The 13,670-nt window shown below is 42.8% G+C and overlaps 1 protein-coding gene across 1 annotated transcript in view; it reads left to right on the plus strand.

Annotated features, from left to right (window-relative positions):
* The first annotated feature begins 5,058 nt into the window (after window positions 1–5,058).
* The window catches only part of ccdc142 (coiled-coil domain containing 142), a 48,378-nt gene continuing 39,766 nt past the window's right edge, over window positions 5,059–13,670 (plus strand). Inside the window, exons 1-2 of the mRNA XM_080008548.1 lie at window positions 5,059–5,244; window positions 5,647–7,064. Of these exons, the coding sequence (XP_079864674.1) occupies window positions 5,200–5,244; window positions 5,647–7,064 (1,463 nt within the window). The 5' untranslated portion in view covers window positions 5,059–5,199. The remainder of the gene's footprint in view (window positions 5,245–5,646; window positions 7,065–13,670) is intronic.

Here is a 13,670-nt window from a genome sequence, read left to right on the forward strand (position 1 = left end):
ACAGGGACCCTGGAGGTGCAGGCAGAGGCCAGAGGACCGGACCCGCGTCCAACCCCAGGACCCATGCAGGATTCGCCAGATCCCCAGCCCGTCCCAATGCCCCGGAGGAGAATGCCCGGGGGCGCACTGCATCCTACCCTAGGGCCCATGCATGCTTCACCGGGTACCCAGCCCGTCCCGGCGCCCTGCTACACCCATGCGGGTCAGGAGACGGCCCTTTTCTTTCCCGCACGATCCTCCTCCCGCCAGCCTGGGGCAGGGTGGAAGTACCAGCCAGGGCATGTGCCGGGGACGCTGTCTCCCCTTCCCGTGCTGTCCCCTCTCTGTCCCCCGTCAGCTCCCAGGATGGTTCTGTCGCAGGAAATGAGGGAGCTGCGCAAACGTCTGGGAAGGGGTGCGGGCACTGCAGGCGGCCTGGCCATTAGAGCCGGGACTGCCCCCGGATGAAACTCAGCCAGTTGGTCTGGGTCGCTAGGTTGCCGGACCCCTCCCCCGGCTTAAAGGGGCCCACCAAGTACCGGTACGATGATCCAGCAACACCTGGTCGACCTTGGGCTTTGGTGACTTTTGGCGTCACAGGTGGAGATTCGTTGTGTGCGTGCGGATATTCAAATGTATCCGATGGTCCAGCTCGAAATTTGTTACTAAGGGAAAAAGCATACATACCAAAGCGTACAGCCTGAGGTTAGTTCCCGCCCGTCGCACTCCCTGATTTTGGGCACGTATTGGCCAGGGTTTGACGCGTTGATGAGAGAGGCTGGGGGAGTACATTCAGTCGGTAGAGAGATGTGACTGTTGTCTGGCATGCGGTGACGCAGAGGGGTCGTCAACAGATGCAGGGGCAGCGGAATCCCAAGTGGGATCTTACGTAGTCCCATTGACCTTCTCTATCAAAGATTTTCTGCTGGAGCAGATGCGGAACAACACCCTACAAGGGGCCTTTGATGGAGTAGTTAAAATCGATGGCGTATTGCTGCTCCCAGACACCACACTCACTTCCCATTATCTTTGGATGATTAGGAAGAGGTTATATCGAATGAGCTGTCACACCCAGATGGGAGAGGTGTTGGTGCCGTAGAGGCGCTCACCATAACCCAATGGCCGGTCACCTCGGTCACGATAAGACATAACGGCAGATAATGGCCTGCTTTTATTGGCCGGGCATTTGGGCAGATGTGCGTAAATGGTGCGCTGCGTGTCCTGAGTACCAGTTAGTCAACCCTCTGGCTACAGCAAGAGTGCCATTGAGGCCCCTCCCTCTTGTCAGAGTCCCTTTCGAAAGACTCGGTATGGACCTCATCGGGTCGTAAGACTACAGTGCCCACGGTTATCGTTTTGTGTTAGTTAGTTGTAGCGTATTATGCAACCCGGTACCCCGAGGCGGTGCCATTGCACAGTATTACGGCCAAAAGTGTGGCGCATGCACTGTTTCAGGTCATCTCCCGAGTCGGGATTCTGAAGGAAATCCTGACCGACCAGGGCACTACCTTTATACATTGGACATGGCCGGATTTGAACGTCATTCCTCCTGCGCCCAACCCATTATTGATTAATTATTTATCCTTTTGGCCAGCAAGCCTTTTTGTTTTTAATTATTAATAAAGATTATCGCCATGTTGGCAATTCACCACTAGAAAGACTCTCTCCCTAAACTCCCTAATCCCTCATCAAGGACACATAAACGGGGAAACTGGAAAGTTGTGAACCAAAAGGGTTGATAGGGTGGGCAGATCCAGATGTCATGAAAGTTGTCATCTCTGGTATTGACGGAACATTGAGAACAAACTTTTAACGCTTTATCCAGGAATCTAATTTTTAACATTTTTTGTTGGGTGATATGTGCTCTGTGCAAAATCTTATTCTGGATGTCTTACATTTTAGAATTGTGTAAAAAAAAATGTGTTAAGCTTACAGAAGTTGATATTGGTGGAAACAGCAAGGTCTCTTTCCGATTCAATGGTTGGTAAAGACAAAGTGTATCTTTTTTTTTTATAAAAGTTTGTATTTTCTGGAAAAGGGATTTTTTAAATTACCTATAAGATGTTCAATCATTGGAGGTGGTTGTAGGATGTTGCTCGTTGCTTGCTTTTTACTTTTAGACTGCTGCAGTTGAAGGAATTGCAGGAAACTGTGACCACCAATGTTATACTGTACCTTTGGATTAGGGTAAGGAGAGATATACACTCACTGGCTACTTTATTAGGTACACCTTGCTAGTACTGGGTTGGACCCCCTTTTGCCTTCAGAACTGCCATAATTCTTCGTGGCATAGATTCAACAAGGTGTTGGAAATTTTCCACAGATTCCACAATTTTCCACTCGGCTGCACATCCATGATGCGAATCTCCCGTTCCACCACTTCCCAAAGGTGCTCTATTGGATTGAGATCTGGTGACTGTGGAGGCCATTGGAGTATAGTGAACTCCTTGTAATGTTCAAGAAACCAGTTTAAGATGATTTGAGCTTTGTAACATGGTCCATTATCTTGCTGGAAGAATGCTGGAGATGGTATTCTGCGTACCTTAGTTGTAACTAGTGGTTTTTTGAGTTACTGTTGCCTTTCTATCGTCTCGAACCAGTCTGCCCATTCTCCTCTGACATCAACAAGGCATTTTCGTCCACACAACTGCCGCTCACTGGATATTTTCTCCTTTTTGGACCATTCTCTCTAAAACCCTAGAGATGGTTGTGCGTGAAAATCCCAGTAGGTCAGCAGTTTCTGAAATACTCAGACCAGCCCGTCTGGCACCAACAACCATGCCACGTTCAAAGTCACTTAAATCCCCCTTCTTCCCCATTCGGAAGCTCGGTTTGAACTTCAGCAAGTCATCCTCACCATGTCTACATGCCTAAATGCAATGGGTTGCTCCCATGTGATTGGCTGATTAGCTATTTGTGTTAACAAGCAATTGAGCAGGTGTACCTAATAAAGTGGCCGGTGATTGTAAGTGAATTGTCTTTAAAAGTGTGTTCCAGATGAGTAATTATTGTCATTTCCAAGAGCTGAAGATTATTGGGGTTTTTTTAAACAGAAAATAACTTTGTGCCAAATTTGAATAAATTTGTGTAGAGAAGAGATGTAACCACTGAGATAGTTGAATTTCCACAAGGCTGACAGAGTCATTGTGATGAATGGGTTTTTAAAGCAATTATGTCTCTTTATAGATTAAATATGGAATTGGAGATAAGATATTGATCCTGGCATTCTATCTGTTCAGTGTCTTGCCATAAATGGCCCAAGTGTTGCTCTGGTTTTAACCATTTAATTATAAATTGAAGATCATTCGCTAAATTGTAGTAACTGCACTTTGGGGCTGCTAGTTTAATTCTCAATATCTTGTGTTTCCAATAGAATTTATTAATTATAGAGTCGAGTATTAAACCAATTTACTGTTATTTGGACTGGGGTCATTGAAAATATTTAGTAGTATAAATACATACAATATTAGTAGTAGTATGTCCATTTTCACTGCTGCTATCCTGCATATTGGTGAGATAGGTAGGTTGTTCCATCAAGTCAGGTCTCCTTTGCTGGATTTCAGCAATGGAGTAAGGTTAAGGGACAGATTGGTGGAGGTATCAATACCAAGGTATCTAATGTTGCTTTAGGTTAAGGGAAATTTCTGGGTTACAGCATTCTAGTCTTCCTCACTGAATGGTAAGACTGTGTTTTTAGTCCAGTTTATTGAATAGTTTGAGATGGCTCAAAATGTATATATACCATTGAATACTTTTGTGTGGGGGATATTGGGTTCCGTAAAATAACAAAATTTCGTCTGCACATAAATTGATTTTGTGAACAGTGTTTCCTGTTTGTATGCCAATGATATTATTGCTGCGAGGGGTTCAATAAAGATGCCGAATAGTAAAGGTAAGAGTGGACATCTGTGTCTTGTGCTACGTTGTAGAGTGAAATGCTGTGAAGTGCAACCATTGGTGATGACATAGGCAGATGGTGAGCTTTACAGAATTTTGACTCTCCAAATCCAAATTTGTTGAGGGTGGAAAAGTGTCCAACTGTCCAATTGACTTTTAGCTTTTGGGTTCTGTTTTATTAAGTCTGTAAACTTTCACTGATTTCACCTTATCAGTCCACCAAAATATGTTTCTGAACAAATTTGAGGCAGGAAATAAGCAAGCCAGTTGCTCAATCTCCACTAATATAAGATCTACAAGGCCTTTTTTAAAAGTTTGTTCCGACTTTCATAAGCCAAGGGCACTGCTGCACTGCCAGTTACACTGAAACGGGACGCAACACAGGGCTTTTTTTGTTTCATTCAGGAAACATCAGAAAATAAAATAAATACATCTACAATAAAAACACTTTTAATTGGCTTCCGCACACAGCGGATCGCAGATCTGCAGCCTACAGTCTATCTACCGCATGCTCTTTTTATTTTTTTTAAAGAAACACTTTACATTTTCATTGTCTGCAGTTTCTTTACAGAGAGTTGCTATTAATTCCTCTTTCTTTTAAAAGATTGGAGCAGCTGTGTATGCCAACGGGGCAGTTCCCAGTGGCGCCTGTTATTCTTCAGCCGTGGGTGGAGTTACTCAGATGGAGGGCAATTCTAATTCTACTGAAGCCCCACTTGACGTAGGAAGGGGCTTCAAATCTGAATGGGTTGTTTCACCAAGTTTTCTGAAATAGCCAGTTTTTTGTGAGCTGTCTATCTTATTTTACAGTTTTTGTGTTCGTAGGCCCATCAGAGACCCAAATGTATGGGCACGAGCACAGGTCAGTTTTTCATAATAGGTCCCCTTTAAAGCACTTAGAATCAAATGTACTGCAGAAATCGAGAGCCTCAAAACATTTCGAACAACAATTTTAACTAAATCAACTAAATTTCAAAAATGAAAATCTACATTTTACTTTTGGATGCAAAGCGCTCATGTTGGACTCTGATTTGATATTTATGCAGATGGCCTAGGGCTGTATAAAAAAGACATTGTGACGTGAGGCCTGCAGGCTCTCTTCACATTACCCTATCCAATTTCTGTGCCCTCCACCAGGTCTGTGTCAAAGGGCTATCCCAGGCCGGCTGCGTGCTCCATCATCCCTCCTGCCTCCCTCCCACTTTGCAGGGTTGCTACGGAGCTTTGTGGGGAGACCTGGAGCAACGATCACAGCTGTTGTTTATACATGAGTACGCCCGGAGGGTGAGGACAGCAACTAGCTTTGTGTCCAGACTGGCCAGAATGCTGGAGGGGGAGCTTAGAATGCTAGATCTGAAGCAAAATCAGGTAAGACTGAGCCTACGGGAATGCCCAATCTGTGAAGAAATGCTAGTATTTTTACCATGTTCTCTTCAACATAAAATGCATTTATCCATCCACACCCACCCCAACAAAGATGATTGTTTTAAAGCAGTGGTGCTCAAACCTTCCCAGCTCACATTAACAAAAACAATTGTTTTCAATTGTTTTGTTTCCATATGGAAACAGTTGTTTCCATATGGAAAATGTAAGTGGCAATATTTGACTTGCAACCCCCCCCTTTTTTTACGAATATTTAAAATGACTAAAAACCAAATTTCAACATTGTTAACAATCTTAGCATGTAGTGCTATACTTAAATGTTGCTTAAACTTTTAGAACAGCAGTATTCCCTGTCAAAATACCAACTTATATATTTCTTTTTTCTAGAACCAACTCATTTCCTTCTCTCTCAGAGTGGGCCTGGTTCCACTAAGCCAAGAGCTGCGTGTACATCTAAATCACTGGTCCTGTCTGTCCTCTAAGGCTCGGTCGGATGTGTTTCTGAGAGCAGCTCTGGCCAGACAGGTCAGCATGCTGGCAGAAATCAAACAGACCCTGTATTCACTCAGTCTGCAGGCACTGGTTTTAATGGAGAATTTTGTATATACCATTCTCTCAGCCGTTGCCCAAACCCAGCTTGAAGCAGTACCTCAAGAATCTCTGGAAGATATTTTAGCGGGTACTGAACTTTATAACCAAGTAGTAGAGGAGCATAAGACTCACTGCAGTGCCACCCAGTGGAGGACTCAGATGGCCTCTTGGCAGTGTGGGACGTGTCGTTCCAAGGTCCCTTTCTTACTGTCTGGCACAAATGCTGGCGATCACCCAGCCACCTTACCAGTGAAAGAGCTTATGAAGGTTTTCGCGATGTATCGTGGGAACTTGGCAGCCAAGCGGCTACATGGTTGGGCCTTAAAGCGGAGCACCCACAACAGGGAATTCCAGCTTTGCTGTGAGGTTCATCTTTATCCTGAGGTTTCTCTCACCCATGGGACCCAGGTCTGCCCTCATCTTCAACTCCTCTGCCAAACTGAATGGACTTGGGAGCAGCTAGAGTCGGCATGCTTTTTTCAGAATCCCCCCGACGCCCAGCCCCATCCATCGACACCTACTCCGCTACTCCATACATACCCCTCTGTCCATGTTCCAAACTCAGGGGTGGACCGGCCTGCTGCTGACAGCCATTCTCTCCATGCGGTCCAGTCCAGTTTGTTGGAGCATCAACAACACATTCAAATTAGAAGACATCCCTTCACCCAGTGCCAACCCGGTTTAGCTAAGACCTGCTCAGACTATATCGGTATAGAATGTTCAAATGCTGCCCGACCCACTGCAAGACGGTCTTGTTTGGAGCGGACAAACCAAACGGGTCAACAGCTTACAGTGTTCCAAAGCGCACACAACCCTTCCTCTATCCTTTACCATTCCTCACCCCCACCCCTTTCAGAGTTCTGCCAGCAGGACCGGTCCTCAGTCGAGCTGCTGTTTCAGGCCATGGTGTCCTCCAGCGACCTCCTGGCTCCACTGGTACCACACACACCCACAACAGAACCAGCAGCTTCTGTTAATGAGGTTCCTGGAGTGGAAAGCACAATCAGAACAGACACAATAGCGTTGAAGAGAAAAACTCACCTAGTCATTTCACAAGGGCCCAGAACTGATAAGATAGCACCAAATGGTTGTAGAACGGAGTCAGTATTATTGAATAGACAGAAATTGGAACTTCACCACGATCACAGCTTGGAGAGAAGCCAGCAGGAGTGCAGAGAACCTCAAACTCCAATCATTCCAGAACATGGTCCCAGGTAAATCTGATCATTCATCCATCATTAACCAAATAATGTAATATTACTTTTTTTGTCTTGAGATTCTATTGAGGGAATATTGCGTCACACAAATTCACAAATGTGTATAATAAATACAAATTGGAAAAAAGGATAAAATGCTACAATCCACAAATCTGTCTTCAGGGTTTTAAATGCAAAATGACAGGAAAAAATATTTCTCTATCCTCAAATAAATAATGAATTACTTGTATGGTATAAAGCATTTTACAAATAAATGTAGCATAATATACAGTATATGATGGGGTAACTATTTTGTGATATGTTTTTATTGTATAAAACATGTGGAGTGCTTTGTATTTGTATTCATGTCCTCCGACACGTCTCGCAGCAGGAGTGGGGTTGCTGTGTATACAGTACGTGGTGTGCATATACAGCAACTCTTTTTTTTTTGACTTGTATTTATTCTATATATTTGTGAATCATGACACAGAATTCCTTCCATAAGATTCCTCCACTGGATTATCAATAATCAATCAACTAAATTATCATTGAGATCCCACTTTTTACACAACATTTTCCGTTTTCAACATAATGCAGGATATTCATGTATTTGTTTCTGAGTTTACAGGTGCAGTGTATAGAATAAACGGAACAGACCTAGCAGAAATGGAATATAATATTCATAAGTATGTTTTAATTAGTGTATAATCCCATACAAATAGGAATTGTGTAGTGTGGTAGATAAACTTTACTCGTAACACTCTAACAAAATAAGAGAGCGATCGAGTAAGCCAAAGTTTGAAAGATAAAGACTTTTATTATCACTTGTGAACAAGTAACATTAAAGCCTGAGTTGGTTTGCAAAGAACTCAGGAGCCTCTCCCCAGGCTGGCTTTTATGCACCATTCTACACATTTATCATCCATACTTCACTCCTTATATGGAAATCTGTCCACTGTACCCTTGTTCTCCTTCTGGCCTTGAGCTTGTGTTACCACATATGGAAATCTGTCCACTGGACCCTTGTTCTCCTTCTGGCCTTGAGCTCGTGTCTCCACATATGGAACATGTTAACTCTACACATTCCATAGAGCTACTGTACTCATTCACCCCTTAACATCTACAATGGTAGCATACTGTATCAGCACTGGGGGAGAGTGGTATCTTCTTTACTCAATATTTCCCCACACCTATTTGATTCATATAGCGTGTAGGCAAGACAATACTTATATTTACCAGTGAATGTTATAGTAAATTTCTCCCATATATCCCCCCTTTAGGGCTCACTAGGTCCCAAAAATCAATTTACATATATTTGTCAATTTACAATAATATATGGCTACTTGTCGGACAGCTAGATAAATCCTCAGCATTCACATTTGGTTATCAGAAAAACCTGCTTGTCTTTCTTTAATCAGAATTCACAACCTGTAAGTTCATCAGGGCTAACAACCTGTTCTAGGAAAAAAGATTACCAAATGTGTTATACCTTTCAGTGTTTCCATCCCATCAATCAATTAGCCTTTTTTACAAAATATGTGATTAGAAAAACACATCATAATATAAAAGTAAAAAACCTTTGGTATAATATTAAAAATATGATCAATAGTAGTGATTATCATAACAGTTGACATACTAGCACACATTGTTTAAAGAAACATAGTTATAAGTGTTGTGTAAGCCTTGCATGTGTTGTTTCCTTTATAAGTGGTGACATATGTGACATATAGTGGTGACACATTATATAATTAGAGCAAAAAATACATGACACAAGAATAAAAACTAAAAAAAAAACGTGACCATTCAATTTGTTTCAACATGCATTGATTCATCACGGCCTTCCAAAGCTTAGGCCTTGGTCAGTCCGTATTCCTAATTACCATCATCATCACTCTGGCTTCCGTCTCCAACATGTTCCCATTCTAACCCTTTTGACTTGACTGTGTCCCTTGACGTGAGGATCATTTGTTTGCTCAGCCTAGACTCTTATCAGGGATCTCATGATAGGAATACAACAGCAAAAAATTAAACCCATTATTATTAGTAGCACTAAGAGTATTTTACCTATTTTGGTCAACATCATTCCCCATCATCCCATTTTTAAATTTAGCCATGCAAACCAATCTTTTCCATAACCTGCGTTGTCTTTGACCACCTGTCTTAAATTTTTAAGTTTATTCATTGCAAGAGTGAACGATCCATCCGGAGAGGTATTTAGGATAAAGGTGCAACACATTTCGCCTATGAGCGCACACACTCCTCCTTTCTCTGCTAAGAGCCAATCTAAAGCTTGCCTATTTTGCCAAGCCACAGTGCTTGTGGCTTTCAATTGTTCGCCTAAGGCGGATAAAGCGTCATCCATATAATTAATAAGCCTTTGTTGATTGTAATAGATGTAATTGATCCATTCTGTGTTTTTGAACACTCTGATGGCCAGTATGATTGTTTCAAATCCTGCTACTACTTCATTTCATGCTTTGAACTTTTGGGGTATACCTCTAGGTTGTCCTATTTGATCAATTTTTACACTCTCGTCTGGTTCGTACGCTCTTTTTCGCCTTTATGGCTCATTGGTTTCTAAGTTACCATCAACCCCATTTAATGAGGGTAATAACACAATTTCTGTAACCACTTGTACTCTTGCGCATCTACCTCTCCACAGTTTAGATAGTACGGGGCGAAGAATCCTATTACCACAGATCCAAAATTGGTCTGCCACCACTTTATCCTGAGTTTGATATACACTATCACCCCACAGGGATGACACGAATGACTTCTTAGTCGTTTGACCAGGGTCTTTTATGTACTGGTCACCTTTTATAACAGGTGGTGGTCTAAGTAGTGCGATCTGGTTATCATATCTGGTGACATTCCAAATTGTCCCACATTGCGCTTCTTCCACACTGCCCACACCACTGGCAGTTGCGCTTCCTTCGTCATTTTGATAACACTCTAATCCCTCCTCTATTTGGAAATCTGTTCCTATTGGTAATGTTACTTAGTCTACTGCATTGGATAGACTTATGTCCATATCTCAACATCTTTTCATAATTAAGATTATAGGACTTCCATCCCATTTAGTTTCGTAATACTTGTTGTATTCACTTTATCCTAGGTACAGTAAACATTGCATTGAACACACTACCTTATTATGATGTGAGAATATATTACTTGTTGTTCGTGTTTTATTCACTTCGGCCTGTTCCCTCAACTCTTTCTCTTCTAAGCCTCTGATTTGCTGTCTCTTCTCTACATAATTCCAAATTGTATTTAGTGTTTATTTCGGAAAATGCATTCTGACGATTTGTACTACATTAATAACAGTCATCTGCGTCTATCTGTTTTCCGGTGAACTCCACCCATTTATACCAACTTTTTGCTTTTGCTTGTTCATACAATTGGTCTTTTGTTCTTACCCTAATTGTGCGTCCATAGGGGTCAGGTTCATACTGTTTTAAGGTTCTTGCGGTTGAGAGGTGGTCAACACTCCCAGTTGCATTGAACTGATTTTGCACGTGTCTCTGATATTGGTGTTGGTATTGTTGTTATGGTTTTAGTCACAGTAGTCACATAAGAGAATGTCGATATTATCGTCTTATTTACCGTATTGTCAGAATTGGCCATTGATAGTCGCCTTTGTGCTGAGTATAATCTCTTTTGGGGTCATTGTTGGGGTCGTCTCTGCCTTTGTTTGCATTGTTGTTGTACAACTTACTTCACTCTGTAAAGTGGCTGCTGTACCATTTGTTGTTAACCTTTTAACCCATAAGTTGGGGCTTGCATTGTTATAAATACCAATTGTTTTTTAAGGCGTTTGTTGGTTTGTTTGCGGCCGTTGTTTTCTCCATAGTTGTAGTTAGGTTCTTTCTTGGTTCTATTATCACTGAGGCTCTTTCTAATTGGTTAGAAACCAAAGTTTGTGCTAGTTTATTGGCTACTGAAGTTTCATCTTTTTTATTAGTAACTGGGGTTGGGCCTCCTTTACCCATAATCGGAGTTGGGTCTATTTTTATCAACAATCGGAGTTGCGTTTACTTAATCAATAATCAAAGTTGCGTTTACTTTATCAACAATCAGAGTTTGGTCTACTTCATGAATAATCCAAGTTGCGTTTACTTTTGACTTAATTTGTTCAGACTGAGAGGCCTTGTCTTTTTGCTCTTGTGTCATACAAGAGGCTTCTGCTTCTTGTTTAAGATCTGTTGTTATTTCAAATTTTATTTGTGGAAACTGACCTCTTCTTATTTCTAATTTGTATTTATTTTTATCGTGGTCCCATTGTTTTTGTGGATGTACCCTAAAACACCAGTAGGTTTGTTCTTTCCGGATATCTATTTTACACTGGTCTTGTCCCCAGGTTAGAAGTTCGTATTTCTGGTGCATAGTTTCCCCACATAGCTGTTCTCCTTCTACCTTGACAGTAAAAGTAACTTGTTTGTCCACGAGTTTTAATTCTTGTGGTGGTATCTGAGCTTGTAAAACCATTTTGTCTGACCTCTTTTCTCTTGCTTTGTTTAGTCTTCCTGATATCTCAGGATTGGCCTTGTTGCAACACTTTCATGCTTTCTTTGGTGCTGTCTCTCGATATCTGGTCATTCCGGGTCTGCCATGTTGATGGTATGTCCCCTTTACTCTGGATCCGTCCTTGGGCCCATGGGATCTGCTCCAGTCCGTAGAGTATCAGGAACAGGCTTGCCAGTTTCAGCACCATCATCTGCCTCTCTTTGTGGCTAGTGCTCCTGGCTGGGCTGGGTCTGGTCCTGAGGCAGTTGGTCGGTGGTGGGTACGTCTGCATCCTGGTTCTCCTCACACTCTTTCCTCGTCCTTGGCTGGGCGGCTTTGGTGCAGTGGTTGAGGTGGTACCAGGTGGCGCTCCCTTCCACCTGGATGGCTGTTGGTGCTGCACTGGTCCGTTGTATGGTCCCTCTCAGCACCATCCTCTGCCTCTCTTTGTGGCTGGGGCTCCTGGCTGGGCTGGGTCTGGTCCTGAGGCAGTTGGTCGGTGGTGGGTACGTCTGCATCCTGGTTCTCCTCACGCTCTTTCCTCGTCCTTGGCTGGGCGGCTTTGGTGCAGTGGTTGAGGTGGTACCAGGTGGCGCTCCCTTCCACCTGGATGGCTGTTGGTGCTGCACTGGTCCGTTGTATGGTCCCTCTCCCCTGGGCTCGTTCCACTGTCTCCTGAAAACCATTAGGTACACATGGTCACCGGGCTCCACCCCCTTGGTGGGTTGTCTTCTGGCTCTGGAACTCTGTCTTTCTCTTGTTGGAATATATGCTTGTGTATGGCAGTTAGTTGTTGAATATATTCCCTTATTTCCAATAGCAATTGTTTCAACGGCGGTCCGTTATGGGGTCCTGTAATGTTAGGTGCAGGCATGGGTCGACCCGTGAGCATTTCATGTGGAGTTAAATGTGTCATTCTGTTAGCTTGCATGCGATAATTCATTAGTGCTAGTGGGAGTGCATCTACCCAATTCAATTCAGCACTTGCACAAATTGTTTATTTTTGTCTTGAGTGTCCCATTCACTCTTTCCACGATCCCCTGTGACTGAGGATGGTACACACAACCCAATCTTTGTTTGACATGCAGCTGCTTTATGACTTGTTTTACTGTTTTTTGAATAAACGCTGAGCCATTTTTGAGCTTTTTCCTGTCGGAATACCAAACCTTGGCATGACTTCTCTAGTCAGAAATTTCATTACAGTGGCCGCACTTTGATCTTTTCATGTGACTGCCTCTACCCATCTGCTAAATCCTTCTATGACTACTAACATGTATCTTTTTCCATTTACCTTCTTAATCATGTCCACATAGTCTAAGACCAGATGTCGAAATGGTCCCTCAGGTGTGGGAATGTGTCCCAATGGAGTAGTAATGGTTTTTCTTACATTATTTTTTGTCACATACCTCACATTCATTAAGTTTATTATCAACCATTGTTTGCAGGTGTGGTGACCAAAAACCTTGTTTTCTGATTCTTCTCATGACTTCCCCCCTTGCGCAATGGTCAAAACCATGCGCATTAGTGATAAGCAAACCTAACAATGCTGTTGGTGCTAACAACATCCCATCATGAGTTCTCCATAGCCCTTTGGGGGTGCGCACAGCACCCCTTTTCAGCCACATGTTATGCTCATAAACTCCTGCTTTGTTCTGCATGCGGACAGCATTTTCTTCAGTAGGCGAAGCCTCAGGCATGGTCAAAACTGCCTGGACTGTCCCACTACTGCTGGAGATTACCATGGCAGCCTCATCTCCAGCATTGTTACCTTTTATGACATTGTCATTTCCTTTCCTGTGTGCCTGACATTTGATTATTGCTACTTGTTTAGGCAAAAGCAATGCTGACATTAGTTCCACAATCTGATCACAATGCAGTATGGGGGACCCATCTGTTTTCTTAAATCCCCTCATTTTCCATACCGCTCCAAACAAATGACATACCATGTGCATACGCAGAATCTGTGTATATATTCACTGTTTTCCCTGTTCCTTCTTGACATGCAGCTGTAAGAGCTCTCAACTCTGCTACCTGTGATAAACATGGCTGCCGCATCGAATTTGCCCTCTTTTAAATAAATTTCTACCGCTGTTGGTGACATTGTTGTTTTTATGTGTATGC

The sequence above is a fragment of the Zeus faber genome, assembly GCF_960531495.2.
Source record: "Zeus faber genome assembly, chromosome: 10".
In the NCBI taxonomy this organism is placed as follows: Eukaryota; Metazoa; Chordata; class Actinopteri; order Zeiformes; family Zeidae; genus Zeus; species Zeus faber.